Source organism: Orcinus orca, chromosome 3 (assembly GCF_937001465.1).
Source record: "Orcinus orca chromosome 3, mOrcOrc1.1, whole genome shotgun sequence".
Lineage (NCBI taxonomy): Eukaryota > Metazoa > Chordata > Mammalia > Artiodactyla > Delphinidae > Orcinus > Orcinus orca.
The window spans coordinates 11,185,447-11,202,677 of NC_064561.1; the positions used below are offsets into that span (position 1 = coordinate 11,185,447).

Here is a 17,231-nt window from a genome sequence, read left to right on the forward strand (position 1 = left end):
AATGTAAGCCCCCTCCTCCAGGACAGGGTTTGAGCTCACTCTGGCTGAGGATGGGTTAGCTCCCCGCACCCTGGCGGTGGATCCTCTTGCTAAGGGACACCTACGACAAGGTGAACCCTATAGCTCCTCCCTGGCTGAGAATTCAGGAAAATAAACCTGAGGGAGGTGCCAGGCACAGGAATGGAATCTGAGATCCACAGAAAGATGGCTACATTCCTGGGGAGCCCAGCCCAAGACCACTGCCAGCCCCTTCTCCCACCCCGGGGCAAGGACCCAGGTCCAGGAAGTGTATGCCTAACACACTCTCGTAACACAAACCCAAATTTAAAATAACTGAGCAGCCTTCGCTAAATGTTCACATTATTAAGAACAAAACTTTCTGACGTGGCAGAACCATTTATATGAAACCCACTACCACGGCCCCATTGGAGGAACAAACTCAAAACCAACTTTTCCAAGGCAGGGCTGTGGAGTTACGTAACAGGTCGATTTCAGCAACAGGCAATGCAAGAAGAAAAACAAAACGCAAACTGCTTCATGAATAATCTTAAAAGCCAGAGAGTGTGGGGTTCTCGATTGGATGCAAAAATTCCGTGTCTGCTGGGGAAGCCTCGACCCTCCTCTCGCCAGCATCCCAGGGCCCGGTGAAATTTGAACCCGCCGCACAGTGGGCATGAATGGGGGCGGGGGTGCCCCGATGGCTGCGACCACAGGTAAGGGAGTGGGGCAGGGCGGTCGCATCAGCCAGAGGGGGAACCGGAGCAGATCACCCCGGAGCTGGTTTGAGCAGGGCACTGACCCAGCTAGAGGAGAACTCGGGGACAAGTCGCCCCCAACCTGTCCAGAGACGGACCTAGGGCCGCTCACCTCGGACAGGCACGGAAGAGGACTTGGGACAGATCACGTAAGACCCGGCCTGAGCTAGGTCCTGAGATCACTCGGACGCAACCAGAGCGGAACTTGAAGGAGATCTACCCGGGTCCGGCTGGAGAGCGGAAACTGGGGCAGGTTACTCCGGGCACGTCCTGAGCGGGAGATGCCCGTCCAGGTTACTCCGCACCCGGCCGGGCTGTGGGACCCGAGCAGATCAGCCTGGGCCCGGCTGGAGGGGAAACCGGGGCAGGTCCCCGACCGCCGAGGCCCGGCCCTGGCTTCCGGCGTCGCCATGTGCCGCTCACCTGCGCGTCGAGCTGTCCGGCCGCCGCGCCCGGGCCCGCGCAGACCGGGGCCCCAGCGCCGCCACCTCCGGGGCCGCCGGGGGGCGTCTGCGTCTGGCTGGGGAGAGTGAAGTCGGTAAACTCGAACTCGGAGCCCTGGGTGTCGGCGCCGAGCAGCTCGGCCTCCTCAGTGTCCAGGAAGGTGAGCGTCTGCGAGCTGGGCCCGTACGCCTCCACGCTCATGGTGCCGCCGCGTAGGGCTCTCAGGCCGGCTCCACACCTCACTCGAGCCCGCCGCCGCGCTGAGGCCTAGGCCGCAGGCCTCGGGCTGCCGCCGCCGCCGCTGCGCCCGCGCCCGTGAAACGGATCAAAACGCCCGCCGCAGAGCGAGCAGGGTCGAGAGTCACGCGCGCCAAACCGCCGCCGCTGCCGCCGAGCCTCTCAGCTTCGCCGCTTCCTTCGGAGCCGCCCGCCCTCGCAGCCCTCGGCAGGAACCGCCGCCACCGCTGCCGTCGCCGCCGTGCGCGTGCGCGAGCCCGACGCCAGCGCAGGTGCGCGTGCGCGAGCCCGACGCTGGCGCAGGCGCGCGCACTCCTTGAGGACGCCTCCAACCGCGCCCGGACTCCCGGAGCCTAGCGGGCCGACGGGACGCGCAACGTGCACGCGTGGGGGGCGGGGCTTCCAACTGCCGTCTCAGCAGACGCTCCAGTACGTGGTCACGCCCCAACCGCTGCTCTGTGGCGCTGGGGCAGAGGTTGGTTTCGGATTTGGTCGTCTGTGTCAGGCGGTGGCAGTGTCTTGGGTTAACTGAGCGCCAACTGAATGCCTTACATAGGTGGAACACCCAGCTGGGGAGGCTTCACCAGGACGGTGCGGTGCGTCCCCATCTCTCGAAGAAGCTCCCTGGGCCTGTTAACCCATCTTTAAAATGGAGGCGCCTGGCACAAAGTAGCTGCTCAGTGTGCATTGGTTGAATAAATGAATGGGGACAGTCCTTACCACAGAGCCTAGCACGCGGAAATGGTGATTGCTGCTGCTCTGGACAATAATATTATTCAGAGGCAGTATATAACAAAGCGATTGGGAGTACTTGCTCTGACTTGAAATCCAGACCTGACCACCTACTGGCTGTGTGGCTTTGTACAAGTGATTTCACCTCTCTGAGCCTAGGGTTTTCTCATCTGGGAAAGGGAAATAATAGCCATTAAGATGGAATGAGGAATAAATGAGCTACTATTTACTCCCTTAAGAAGTATTTATAAAGGAAAGTTCCATGTGGACAGGAGCTGACCATGTGATCATGGGCTTCCCCAATGGGAAGAATAATGCCAACACACAGGAGGTGCTCAGTAAAAGTTCAGTTACTAGTTTCTGAGCATTAATTTCCTAACTTCTGGCCTCAGTTTCCTTTTTTGTAAAGTGTCTTCGAGAACCTGCCACTTCCCAAGATTCTGGGACTAAATACTTGAAGTCAGCTCACAGGGCTCCTGGTTTGCATGGCTACACTAAAAGTTCCTGATGCTGCATTGTTCCTCATTTTCCAATATTCCTGTCACAACATGATAAGAGTTTCCTTTTTCCTTCTTCACATCTTTTTTGGCTTCCTGTGCACTAAAATGTGGGAATATAAAAAATGAATAATTAGGTCCCCCTCTCCAGGGTGAGAGTTTAAGGGAGAATCCCAACAAGCCAACAGATGCTTTCAATAAAATGCAAAGCCCTCTATGGAAAATATCCAATTGAATTGGTAGAAGCATTTAAGACCAATGTGGTAAAACTTATCAGAGTTTTATTTATTTATTTATTTTTATTAATTAATTTTATTTATTTATTTTTGGCTGCGTTGGGTCTTCGTTGCTGTGCATGGGCTTTCTCTTGTTGTGGCGAGTGGGGGCTACTCTTCGTTGCGGTGCGTGGGCTTCTCATTGCAGTGGCTTCTCTTGTTGCAGAGCAAGGCTCTAGTTGCATGGGCTTCAGTAGTTGTGGCACTCTGGCTCAGTAGTTGTGGCTCTCAGGGTCTAGAGCTCAGGCTCAGTAGCTGTGGCACATGGGCTTAGTTGCTCCGTGGCATGTGAGATCTTCCCAGAGCAGGGCTCGAACCCATGTCCCCTGCATTGGCAGATGGATTCTTAACCACTGTGCCACCAGGGAAGTCCCCCTTATCAGAGTTTTAAATGCATGCCCTGCCCTGCATTTGACCTAGCAATTCCATTTCTAAGGATCTCCTCTTGTGTCCTACATACACTCACATTTGCAAAACGTTTTAGTGTATTTGATAATACACTAAAGCATATCTATTTAACACAAAAGAAGTCGGTAATGGAGGAATTGAAAAAAAAAGACATGACGTATAGAAAGCAAATAGCAAATGGCAGAAATAAGTCTTTATGTGTAATTACACTAACTGTAAATGGATTAAATTCTCCACTTAAAAGACAGAGATTGTCAGAACTGATTTTTTAAAATCATGGTTCAACTATGCTGTCTACAAAAGACTCACTTTAGATTCAAAGACAAAATTGAAAGTAAATGGAGAGAAAAAGGCACTCCATGCAAATAGTAACCCAAAGAGAGCTGGACTGGCTATACTAATCTCAGATGTTAAGACAAAAATTGTTACTTGAGACAAAGAACATTATATAATGATAAAAGTTTCCGTCTATCAGGAAGAAATAATGTATTTTGGGTCTCTACCTAACAGTAGAGATCCAAAATACATGAAGCAAAATGTGACAAATTGAAAGGAGAAATAAACAATTCAACAGTAACTATGGTTTACTCTTGAGGAAAGGAGTCTAAGGCCTAGGGAGATGAAAATGTAGAGTGGAGTTGTCATTTAAGACCTACTCACCCAACCTGGGAGGTCCCAAGGATACAACTTTCACCATGATTGTGAGAAATAAATTTGTGAGGGAACCCCAGCATCCTGGAGGAGCTCTATGATCTCTCTTCTCTGTAGCTCAGAACTTATAACAGTAACTGCTGCCACTGAATTGGGAAACCTAAATGCAATGAGAGTAATTGAATCCCGGGTTGGCACAAGCCAAGCGGTGGCACTCAAACACCAAAGGCAAGGTGGGTGTTACCCATTACCATAATGGACATCAGGGTCAAAGCAGCAATCAGGAAAAAAAAAAATCAGGATAGTCTGACTCACAGAGACCTATCGCATTGGCTAGATGATCATGGTGTTCCTAGAAGTGAAATAGATGGGAAGCCTACTAAGTTCTTATTTGATCTGTTTAAGCAGAAAAGTTCTAGGTCAAGTGAACAAAAGTCTAACTTGAATCATAAAAATAGAGAGTCGCGGCCCCTCAGTCAATCCTCAGACTTGATCCAGTTCACAAACCCAGAACATCTTTAAGGAAGATGAGGCTGAGTGCCCTTGAGGAAGGACCCTGGCACACTACCAAAAATTTGTATGTTAACATTTCTCCCAGTCTTCTCCAATGAAACCTATGGCCCTTTACCAGGGTGACTGTGCACTGGGGAAAAGGAAATAATTAGGCCTTTCAGGAATTACTGGACACTGCCTCTGAACCAACACTAATTCTGGGAGACCCGAAACATCACTGTGGTCCATCAATCAGAATAGGGGCTTATGGGGACTTCCCTGGTGGTCCAGTGGTTAAGAATCCACCTTCCAATGCAGGGGACATGGGTTCCATCCCTGGTCAGGGAAATAAGATCCCACATGCTACAGGGCAACTAAGCCCGCACACCACAACTATTGAGCATGCATGCAAGCCACAACTAGAGAGAAGCCCAGCGCGCCTCAACAAAAGATCCTGCCTGCCACAACTTAGACCCGATGCAGCCAAAAAATAAATAAATAACTAAATATTTTTTTTAAAAAACTTAAAACTTAAAAAAAAAAAAGAATAGGGGCTTATGGAAGTCAAGTTATCAATGGAGTTTTAGCTGGTCCATTTCACAATGGGTCCAGTGGATCCCTGAACCCATCCTGTGGTATTTCCCCAGTTCTGGAATACATAATTGGAATAGATACACTTAACAGCTGGCAGAATCCTCACATTCATTCCGTGACCTATGGAGTGAGGGCTATTATGGTGGGAAAGGTCAAGTGAAAGCCACTAGAACTGTCTCTAGCTAAGAAAATGGTAAACCAAAAATAATACTGCATTCCTGGAGGGATGGCAGAGATTAGTGCCGACATCAAGGACTTGAAAGGTGCGATTGAATGCACATCCCCATTCAACTCTGCTATTTGGCATGTACTGAGGACAGATGGAGCTTGGAGAATGACAGTGGGTTATCACAAGCTTAAGCAGGTGGTTGACTCCAGTTGCAACTGCCCTACCAGATGTGGTTTCATTCCTTGAGCAAATAAACACATTCTCGGTACCTGGTATGCAGCTATATAGGTGGCAAATGCCTTTTTCTCCATCCTTGTCCAAGACCAGAAGTAGTTTGCTTTCAGCTGAAGAGACCAGCAATACACCTTCACTGGCCTACCTCAGGGGTACATCAACTCTCCAGCCCCATGTCACAATTTAGTTCTCAGAAATCTTGATCACCTTTCCCTTTCACAAGATGTCACACTGGTCCATTATAATGATGACATTATGCTGATTGGACCTAGTGAACAAGAAGTAGCAACCATTATGGACTTACTGGTAAGACATTTGCATGTCAGAGAGTAGGAAATAAATCCAACAAAAATTCAGGGGCCTTCTAGCTCAGTGTAATTTTTAGGGATTCAGAGGTGTGGGGAGTGTAGAGGTATCCCTTCTGAGGTGGCTTAAGTTGTTGCATCTGGCCCCATCTGTCACCAAGAAAGGGACACAAAGCCTAGGGGGCCTCTTTGGATTGTGGAGGCAACATATTCCTCATTTGGGTGTGTTACTCTGGCCCACTTACCAAGTGACCTGAAAAACTGCTGGTTTTGAGTGAGACCCAGAACAAGAGAGGGCTCTGCAACAGGTCCAGGCTGCTGTGCAAACTGTTCTGCCACTTTGACTGTAAGATCCAGCAGATCAAATGGTGTCAGTGGCAGATAGCGATGCTCTTTGGAGCCTTTGGCAGCCCATGTAGGTGAAATGCAGCACAAGCCCTTAGGATTTTGGAGCAAAGCCCTGCCATCCTCTGCAGGTAAATACTTTCCTTTGGGGAAACAGCTTTACGCCTGCTACTGGGCCTTAGTAGAGACTGAACCCTTCACCATGAGCCACCAAGTTACTATGGGATCTGAGCTGCCATCATGAACTGAGCACTGTCTGATCCATCAACACATAAAACAGGATGTGCACAGCAGCCCATCATCAAATGGAAGGGGTATGTATATAAGATCAGGCCTGGGCTTCCCTGGTGGCCCAGTGGTTAAGAGTTCCGCTGACAATGCAGGGGACATGGGTTCGAGCCCTGGTCCAGGAAGATTCCACATGCCGTGGAGCAACTAAGCCCGTGCGCCACAACTACTGAGCCTGCAAGCCACAACTACTGAAGCCCGCGCACCTAGACCCCGTGCTCCGCAACAAGAGAAGCCACCACAATGAGAAACCCGCGCACCAAAACGAAGAGTAGCCCGCCCCGCTCACCGCAACTAGAGAAAGCCCGTGCGCAGCAACGAAGACTGAATGCAGCCAAAAATTAATCAATTAATTAATTTAAAAAATATATATATATCAGGCCCAAACAGACCCTGAAGGCAGAAGTAAGTTACCTGAAAAAATGGGCCAAATGCCCATGGTCCCCACTTCGGTTACACTGCCTTCTCTCTCCCAGCCTGCACCTATGGCCTTATGCAGAGTTTCCTGTGATCAGTTGACAGAGGAAGAGAAATCTTGGGCCTGGATTACAGGTGGGGCTGCGCAATATGCAGACACCACCAAAAGTGGACAGCTGTAAAACTACAGCCCCTCTGTGACAGCCCTGAAGGACAGCCACGAAGGGAACCCCTCCCAGTGGGCAGAATTTCAGCCAGTGCACTCAGCTGTTCATTTTGCTTGGAGGGAGAAATGGCCAAATGTATGATTATACACCGATTCATAGGCTGCAGCCAATGGTTTGTTTGGATGGTCAGGGACTTGGAAAGAACAACATTGGAAAACTGGGAACAAGAAAGTCTGGGGAAGACTATGTTGATAGACGTCCTTGAATGGCGGGGTCGGGGGGAGGAATGCGAAGATATTTGTGTCCCATGTGATTGCTCACCAAAGGGTGAACCCAACAGAGGAGTATTTTAATAATCGAATGGACAGGATGACCCATTCTGGGAACACCAGTCAGCTTCTTTTCCCAGCCACTCCTGTCACCACCTAATGGACCATGCATGAACAAGTGGCCATGGTGGCAGGAATGGAAGTTATGCGTGGGCTCAGCCACCTGGACTTCCATTCACTAAGGCCAGGCCAGCTATGGCCACTGCCGAATGCCCAATCTGCCGACAACAGAGACCAACACTGATCCCCCAATATGGCACCATTGCCTGGCCAGCTACCCAATGGCAGGTTGATCACTTTGGACCACTTCCATCATGGAAGAAGCAGCATTTTGTTTACTGGAATAGATACTTACTCTGGATGTGGAATTGCCTTCTCTGCATGTAATGCTTCTACCAAAACTACCATCTGTGGACTTACAGAATGCCTCGTCCGCCATGATGGTGCTCCACATAGCGTTCTTTTGATCAAGAAACTCACTGCACAGCAAATGAAGTGTGGCGATGAATTCACTGGTCTTACCATGTTCCCCATCATCCTGAAGCAGCTAGTTTGATAGAGCAATAGAATGGCCATTTGAAGACTCAGTTACAGTGCCAGCAAGGTGGCAGTACCTTGCAGGGCTGAGGAAGCCTGTCCAGGAGGCTGCATGTGGTCTGAGTCTGATAGCCAGGATTCACAGATCCAGGAATCAAGGTGTGGATGTGGGAGTGGCACCTTTCACTATTACCACTAGTGACCCCTTAGCAAAACTTTTGCTTCCTGTCCCCATGACCTTATGCTCTACTGGCCTAGAGGTCTTCATTTCAAGGGGAGGAATGATTAGACCAGGAGAAACAATGATTTCATTGAACTGGAAGTTGAGACGGCCACCTGGCCACTTTGGGTTCCTCATGCCTCTGAATCAACAGGCAAGGAAGGGGGTGACTGTGCTGGCTGAGGTGATGGATCGTGACGTCCAAGGGGGAAATTAGCCTTCTACTCCACAATGGAGGTAAGGAAAAGCCTGTCTCGACCACAGGAGATCCCTGAAGTCATATCTTAGTATCACCATGGTCCTGTGATTAAGGTCAATGGAAAACTACAACAACTCAGTTCAGTTCGGACTGCTAATGGCCCAGACCCTTCAGGAATGAAGTTTGGGGTCACCCTATGAGGTAGAAGACGATGACCACTCAGGTGCTTGCTGAGGGCAAAGGGAATATGGAACAGGTAGTAGAAGAAGGTAGTTAATACCAGCCATGACCACGTGACCAGTTACACAAGTGAGGACTGAAATTGTCATGAGTATTTCTTCTTTTTTTTGTTATGTATGTGTGTGTGTAATATCTATATATTCTTCCTTCTCTTATCCTCTTATCATGGAACATGAGACATATTGACTTTATAGTACAGTATTTAAGTATTGTTAGCTTTACATTGTAGTATTTAACTTAAAGTTTATCAAGAACAAAAGTAAGCAGCACCCAAGGACTTTGCATTCTCCTCTAGAGAAAAGATTAATGCATTTTCATTGTATACAGGAAAGTTGTATTGTGTTAGGCAAAATTATGACCTGGTTATAATTTTGCCTAACACAATAAGTAACTGCATGACACTTTATTTGAAAATTAAGTATGGTTTAAGTACATGTGTATGATTGCCAAGTTGACAAGGGGTGGACTTATGATGGTTAATTTTGGGTGTCAACTTCACTAGGCCATGGTATCCAGATATTTGGTTAAACGTTATTCTAGATCTCTAGGTATTTTTTAGATGAGATTAACATTGAAATGAGCCAGGCCAAGAAGGACAAATTCTGTATGATTCCATTCCTATGAGGTACTGAGAGTAGGCAATTCATAAAGATAGGAAGTAGAATGGTGCTTGACAGGATATGGGGGAGGGGGAATTGCAACAGGGATGGGGTTTCTTTGGGGGATGATGGAAAAGTTCTGGAATGAGATAATGGTGATAACATTGTGAATAGACTAAAAAATCAATGAATTGTCTACTTCTTTTTTTCTTTGGCAGCGCCGCTCGGCTTGTGGGATCTTAGTTCCCTGATCAGGGATTGAACCTGCACCCTTGGCAATGAAACCATGGAGTCCTAACCACTGGACCGTGAGGGAATTCCCTGAATTGTCTACTTTAAAATTATGAATTTTATGTTATGGGATTTTATCTCAATTTAAAAGTCGCTCCTCATCAACATTTTGGAAGTTTAAAATATGTCCTCAAGGGCTTCCCTGGTGGCGCAGTGGTTGAGAGTCCGCCTGCCGATGCAGGGGACACGGGTTCGTGCCCCAGTCCGGGAAGATCCCACATGCCGCGGAGTGGCTAGGCCCGTGAGCCATGGCCACTGAGCCTGCGCGTCCGGAGCCTGTGCTCCACAATGGGAGAGGCCACAACAGTGGGAGGCCCGCGTACCGCAAAAAAAAAAAAAAGTCCTCAAATCCTTTGACACTTTTTTCGATTGCCCTCCCCTTGAGTGTAACTGGACTTAGTGACTTGCAGCTAATGAATAGAAGGCAAAACAGAAGGTGACAGAAGAAACTGCATGATATTGGAGGAATTGAGGTTTCTGCCTTGCCCTCTCCTGGTCACTCACTCAAGGGGACACAAGCTACCACATCATGAGGACACTCAAGCATTGCTGTGGAAAAGCCTCAGGGAGAAGAACTAAGATCTCTCACCATCAGCCAGCACCTGCTGCCGCCCATCTGTGGCAATGAATCCTACAGCCCCAGGAGAGTTTCCTCTGGCTCCAGCTCTAGCCAATAACTTGACCACAAGCTCCTAAGAGACTCTGAGCCAGATCCACCAGGGCAAGCCACTCCCAAATTCCTGACTTACGGAAACTATGAGATAACAAGGTCTATCTTTTTAAACTACTAACTTTGGGTATAACTTGTTACACAGCAATGGATAACTAACACAGACGTACAAGATATTTAATTTCAGGTTAGTTGGTAAAAGCAAAGGATTCCAAACAACTTAGGTGTCCATCACTGGTAACAAATGACTTGTCCCAACCTCAGATTGGGTTGTTACACCCCTAAGGGCAGGACAGCCTCAGCTGTCATGGGCTGGGTGATATCCTGGCTGAGGTGCCTCAGGAGGGAAGCCAGCCCTAGAATGTGGTCTGGAGCAGCTGAGCCCCAAACCCTTCCATTGCACTTTAGTTCTCCAGCAAAGCTGGAGACATGGTAGCCAGAATTCCAGACCCGTGCCTTATCCCTCCTTTCCCTGTCACCCCAAGACTTTCCTTTCCCTTCCTCTGATGGAGCCCTTTTCAGAGCCAGCATTTGTAACTGACCCTGTGGGGCCATCCCAGGACAGACCCCACCTCCCATGTCTTCCTCCTGCCTCTTGTCTGCAGAAAAAACTTTAGCCTCCTAGGCCTTTCCCAAGTTCCAAAGAATAAATTTAATCAGAGAAGTGGGAAAATTCAGCTAGAAAGGAAAACAGTCAAGCAAGACAAAATAATTTCAGGTTAGTCATTAAACAAAGTCAAGGACTTTTAGTTCCTTCTCAAGGGCTATAGATAATATTCTGAGCCATGTCCTTTGAGTTATTTTGCAGATACTGAAACTCTTACCAGGTAGAAGTTAACTGCATGCTGCCCACGAGCACATAGACCCCCAGATCAGCTGGAACCAGAAGACTGATGATGTTGACTCCCAATTACCTCACCACCAGCCGATCAGAAGAAAGTCCATGAGCTGATCACACACCCCACAACCCCCCTCCCTCACTGTCTTTAAAAACCTTTCCCTGAAAACCATCAGGGAGAGCCTTTTGAGGGAGAGCCTTTTGAGGGAGAGCCTCTAGCTGCCTGTACTCCTTGCTTGGTGCCCTGCAGTAAACGCTGCACTTTCCTTCCCCACAACCTGGTGTCAGTAGATTGGCTTTGCTACAAGTGGGCAAGTGGACCCAAGTTTGGTTTGGTAACACATTGATCATAATTTTGATTAAATTATTGTCAGTGTGATTCTTTGTCGAATGTTCATTATTTTTTTGGAGAGGATGCTGCAGGTCTCCCACCCAGATCTCCTTTACTGGCTGGCGCACCCCTACCCCAGCTGCTGTAAATATTGTCTGCTAACAGCTCACAGCCACCCATCGTGAATTGCCCTCACCCGAACTGCCTCACCAGGGAGGTTATGCCCCCCAAAACACACATCCCCTAGGGAAGCCCACACCAAGGACCAACTGGCATGGGGAACCAGAGGCCAGACCCCTTGCACCAAAGTAGGAACAACTTGAGCTTCTCATGCTCCAGGGTCCCCCCTAGATCAGTGGAGGCTTGACACTAGTTGAGCCCACTTCCTTGCCTGCTCCTTCCCTAAATTGTCCTGCATCCTTCACTCCCTCACAAGTTTCCCCCAAACTCACACAAACTTGAATCTCCATCTCAGGCTCAGCTTCTAGAGAACCCAACCCAAGGTGAGGCAGAAATCGGTTCTCTGAAGGCAGGAACAGTGTCAGTTTCATTCACTGCTGTATGCACAGGGCTGAACACAAGACTTAGCACACAGTAGGTGCTCAGTAAATGTTTCAGTGGCCAAGTCACGAGCCCATATTACTGCTTGGGGAGAACATGGAGGAGACCTATTACCCATGTTTATAGGTTGAAGGGATAACTAAAAGGATCGTCACACTTTTTCAAAATCTTCCATTCTCAGTCACCTCTGGCATGTTTCTCCTGCAAACTCAAGACCCATCAACATCTTCATGCGCTTTGAGCATACAGAGGCCAAGGGCTCCTCAAAAAAGAAGGCACGTTGATCTACTTGTTTCTTTTGTTGCTTGTGCTTTGGGTGTCATTTTCAAGAAACCTTTGCTAATCCAAGGTCATGGAGATTAACCCTTATGTTTTCTTCTAAGAGTAGTATGATTTTAGCTCTTACATTTAGGTCTTTGATCCATTTTTGAGTTAATTTTGTGTATGGTGTGAGGTAGGGGTCCAACTTCATTTTTTTTGTATGTGGCTATCCAGTTGTTCTAGTACCTTTTGCCAAAGAGATTATTCCTTCCCCATTGAATGGTCTTGGTACCTGTTATAAAATGAATGTTTGTGTCCCCCCCCTAAATTCGTATATTGAAACCCTAACCTCCAATGTGATGGTATTAGGAAGCAGGGCCTTTGGGAGGTAATTAGGGCTTGATGAGGTCATGAGCTCTCTCTCTCTCTCTCTCTCTCTCTCTCTCTCTGCCAGGTGAGGGCACAGCAAGCAGGTGGCCCTCTACAAGCCAGGAAGAGAGCTCTCAGCAGGAACTGAATTGGCTAGCATCTTGATTTTGGACTTATAGCCTCCAGAGCTGTGAGAAATAAATGTCTGTTTAAGCCATCCAGTCGGTGGTATTTTGTTATAGCAGCCCAAACGGGCTAAGAAAGCATCCTTGTTAAAAATCAATTGATCATGAATGTAAGGCTTTATTTCTGGATTCCCAATTCTATTTTATTGATATATTTGTTTATCCTTATGCTAGTACCATGCTGTCATGATGACTATGGCTTTGGAGTAATTTTCAAAATCAGGAAGTGTGGCTTTCAAAGTTTGCTCTCCTTTCTCAAGGTTGTTGTTTGGGGGGAGAAATGTCTCTTCAAGTCCTTTGCCCTTTGTAAATTGTTATTTATATTTTTACTATTGATGTGTAAGAGTTCTTTTTGGATACTGGATACAAGTCCCTTGTCAGGTATATGATTTGCACGTGTTTTCTCCCATTCTGTGGGTTGTCTTTTTCATTTTCTTGATGGTATCATTTGTGGCACAAAAATTTTAAATTATGATGAAATCTAAATTATCTATTTTTCCTTTTGTTGCTTTTGTGCTTTTTTCATCATAGCTAAGTAACTGTTGCTTATTCTAAGGTCACAGATATTTATTCCTATATATGATAGACGTCCAACTTTATTCTTTCACGTATACATATATATATGTATATATATATATCACAATACATATACATCACAATACATATACATATACAATACATATACATATACAATATACAATACAATACATATACATATACATCACAATACATATACATTGTAGATATACAATTGTCCCAACACCACTTGTTGAAAAGACAGTTCATTTCCCATTGAATTGTCTTGGCACCCTTGTCAAATGCGTTTTTAGTATGAGTGTGTGCCATGGGACAAACTTAGGCTAAAAACTTTTTCTATGTTTATCTGAAATTCAAATGTACCTGGGTATCCTGCATTTGTATTTGCTGAATCTGGCAACTCTATACTGGCATCTAGTGGGTAGAGGCCAGGGATGCTGTTAAACGTCCTACAACGCTCAGGACAGCCCTCCACAAAAAATGAAATCTTACCCAAAATGTCTATGGTGCTGAGGTTGAGAAACCCTGGTGTGAAACAAATACAGGGATAGCATCGCTTGACAACCAGCAACTCTGAGAGTAGGTGGGATCTGCCCATTTTTCAGGAGTGGAAACTGAGGCTCAGAGCAGGTGAAGCAAGCATGGGAGGTCGTGGGCAGTGGGGATTCACCTGGATTCTCTTTAAAAATCACCCAGGAGAGGGCTTCCCTGGTGGCGCAGTGGTTGAGAGTCTGCCTGCCGATGCAGGGGACACGGGTTTGTGCCCCGGTCCAGGAAGATCCCACATGCCATGGTGCGGCTGGGCCCGTGAGCCATGGCCGCTGAGCCTGCGCGTCCGGAGCCTGTACTCCGCAACGGGAGAGGCCACAACAGTGAGAGGCCCGCGTACCGCAAAAAAACAAAAAAATCATCCAGGAGAATCTGTCCCAGAAGAGACAAAGAGGCTCTTCAAAGGGGCCTGGGCTACCCGCTATGGATGCAGGCACCACAGATCAATCTCCAAGGTTCCCCCCCCAGCCCCCACCCCTACCAGACACTTAGCCTGAGAAGATCCCGGGCACGCCCGGGCATTTGCATCTTAATGCTACCCCAGGAACTCCACTCAATGTTCTGTAATAACCTATTGGGAAAAGAATCTGAAAAATAATGGATATATGTGTATGTATAAATGGATCACTTTGCTGTATACCTGAAACTAACAAAACATTGTAAATCAACTATACTGTAATATAAAAAAAATTTCAAAAAAGCACATACTAACCCAGAGCGCTTCTTTAGGATGTCATATGGAGAGGATGAAAAATAAAATAATGCTTGGTCTAGCCACATTCTCATCACTGGAGGGTCCATGGCCACTTTTCGTTTACTTGGTTAGTAGTCATTTTTAAAAACCTACAAATGGGGAATTCCCTGGTGGTCCAGTGGTTAGGACTCTGTGCTTTCACTGCCCGGGCCAGATTCAATTCCTGGTCGGGGAACTAAGATCCCACAAGCCTCACAGTGTAGCCAAAAAAAAAGTTTTTTTTTAATTACAAATAAAATAAGATAAAAACCTACCAGTCATTAATATTTGCCCCCGCTAGCAGGTTGAATGGTGTCCCTCCAAAAGATATGTCCAAGGTTTAACCTCTAGAACCTATGAATGTGATCTCATTTGGAAAAAAGGGTCCTTGCAGATGTAATTAAATGAAAGATCTCAAGATGACATCACCATGGATTTAGAGCGAGCCCCAAATCCAAGGACAAGTGTCCTTATGAGAGACAGAAAAGGAGAAACATAGAGGAGAAGGCCATGTGATGACAGAGGCAGAAGCTGGAGTGCTGCAGCGACAGGCTAGGAAATGCCTGGAGCCCTCAGAAGCTGGAAGAGGCAAAGAAAGGTCCTCCCTTAGAGCCTCCAGAGGGAGCACGGCCCTGCCAACACCTTGATCCTGGACTTCTGGCCTCCAGAACCATGAGAGAATAAATTCCTGTTGTTTTAAGCCACCCAGTCTGTGGTAGCTTGTTACAGCAGCCCCAGGACACTAACACCCCCACCAGATGACTCTCATCTCAAAGACCCCCATCCAACCCTTGTACTATATTTTTCATGCCTCTATTAATTATTAAAAATACATATACATTTTTGTTTGGATTGCTTTTAACTGTATAAAAGGGCATCAAGCTGCCTGTGATCTTGGGGTCACTTACTCTTTCTCGCATGGTGATTCTATTTCTGAGCTGTGGCCATATTGTTACTCATCCATACTTTTTGATGGCTGTATAATATTCCACTACCTCCATTCAGCATTTAGGCAGATTCCAGGCGTGGACACCTCCAACACATCTAGCAATTTCTCTCGAGCATGTTGCAAGGCATGTGAATATTCCACTTGAGGAGGAAGAAACACCATGGCCACCACACACGCCTGCCCCCCCAGCTTTCTATGAGTTCCCCAGGAGTCCCATTCCCACCATGCTGGGTATCATCTCACTGGGTAATTTTTGCCAACCAGCTGGATGCAAAGTGGTATCTCATTGAGGTACTCAGGTTATTCTAATTTTTTAATGCAATTCACACAACGTAAAATTCGCCACTTTGGCTATTCTAAAGTGACATTTAGTACACTCACAATGCTGTGTGAACATCAGCTCTAGTTCCAGAACATTTTCATCACCTCATAAAGGAAACCCTGTACCTTTAATACAACTTTTGAGCAAAACTAAGCAGCTGTTTAACTGGTATTTAATTCTTGTTCGTTTTTCCTATTCGGGAGAAAAAACACAATGTTTGTGTGTATGGGGTGGAGGATCCCTCACTGTAAAAGTAACACATTCTTGATGCTGGAAAAGAAAAAATCAGACAAAACAGAAAAGTAGAAAGAATATAAAACAACCTGGAATCTCACAACTCAGAACACAGTGTGCGCCACGATCCCCACCCCCAGATGGCTAACGTGAAGAAGATTGACACCAGCAAGTGTTGACAAGGATGGGGAGGAACTGAAACTCCTGTCCAGGCCGCTGGAAATGCACACTGCTGCAGTCACTTGGAAAGGCAGCTTGGCGGTTTCTTCAAAAGTTAACAGAAGTCAGCCTTTCCCCTCCTCAGTATTTAGCCTAGAGAAATGAAAGCAGGTGTTCATAGAAGACCTGGTACATGAATGCTCCCAGCAGTTTTATTTATTAGTAATCGTCCCAAACTGGAAATAACCCAAATGTCCACCATCAAGGGAATGGACGAACACACAGTGGAAGACTTCTCAGTAATAAAAAGGTGTGAACTGTTGACACTCCAGCAACAGGGATGCACCTCCAGCCCATTATGCTGAGTGAAAGAATCCAGATGCAAAAGGCTGCGCACTGCACGATTCCTTTTATACGCCATGCTAGAAAGTGCAAACTAATGTACACTGACAGAAAACAGGTCAGAGGTTTTAGGGGGAGGGGTGGGAGGAAACATTTAGGGTGATGGCTATGTTCACTGTCTTGATGTGGTGACAGTTTCACAGGTGTAGACATATATCAAATGCATCAAATTGTACACATTAAAAATGTGCAGGCAGGGAGATCAGCTCGGTGGTTTGTGACCAGCTAGGGGGGTGGGATAGGGAGGGTGGGACGGAGGGAGACGCAAGAGGGAAGAGATATGGGAACGTATGTATATGTATAACTGATTCACTTTGTTATAAAGCAGACACGAACACACCATTGTAAAGCAGTTATACTCCAATAAAGATGTAAAAAAAAAAAAAAGAAAAGAAAAAAAAATGCGCAGGTTTTGGTATGTCAATTATTACTGAATACTGCTCTTTTAAAAAGCAATGACAATGACAGTATTATACGAAAAATGTGTGTGTGTGTGTTGTAAGAAAAAAAAAAACATAAGAAAAGAACTCAGAGTTGGGATTCACAGATACTTGTATGGGTATGTTCATAGCAGCCCTATTTACAATACCCGAAAGGCAGAAATAACCCAAATGTCCATTAGTGGGTGAGTGGATAAACAAAATGTGGTCCATCCAAACAAGAGAATATTAGGGCTTCCCTGGTGGTGCAGTGGTTGAGAGTCCGC

At 46.7% G+C, this 17,231-nt stretch overlaps 1 protein-coding gene across 2 annotated transcripts in view; it reads right to left on the bottom strand.

The window, feature by feature from the left end:
- The window catches only part of UPF1 (UPF1 RNA helicase and ATPase), a 36,262-nt gene extending 34,567 nt beyond the window's left edge, over positions 1-1,695 (bottom strand). For both annotated transcript variants that reach the window (XM_004277521.4, XM_012535922.3), the window contains exon 1: positions 1,179-1,695. In XM_004277521.4, the coding sequence (XP_004277569.1) occupies positions 1,179-1,400 (222 nt within the window). In that variant the 5' untranslated portion in view covers positions 1,401-1,695. The remainder of the gene's footprint in view (positions 1-1,178) is intronic.
- Between the last annotated feature and the right edge of the window lie 15,536 nt (positions 1,696-17,231).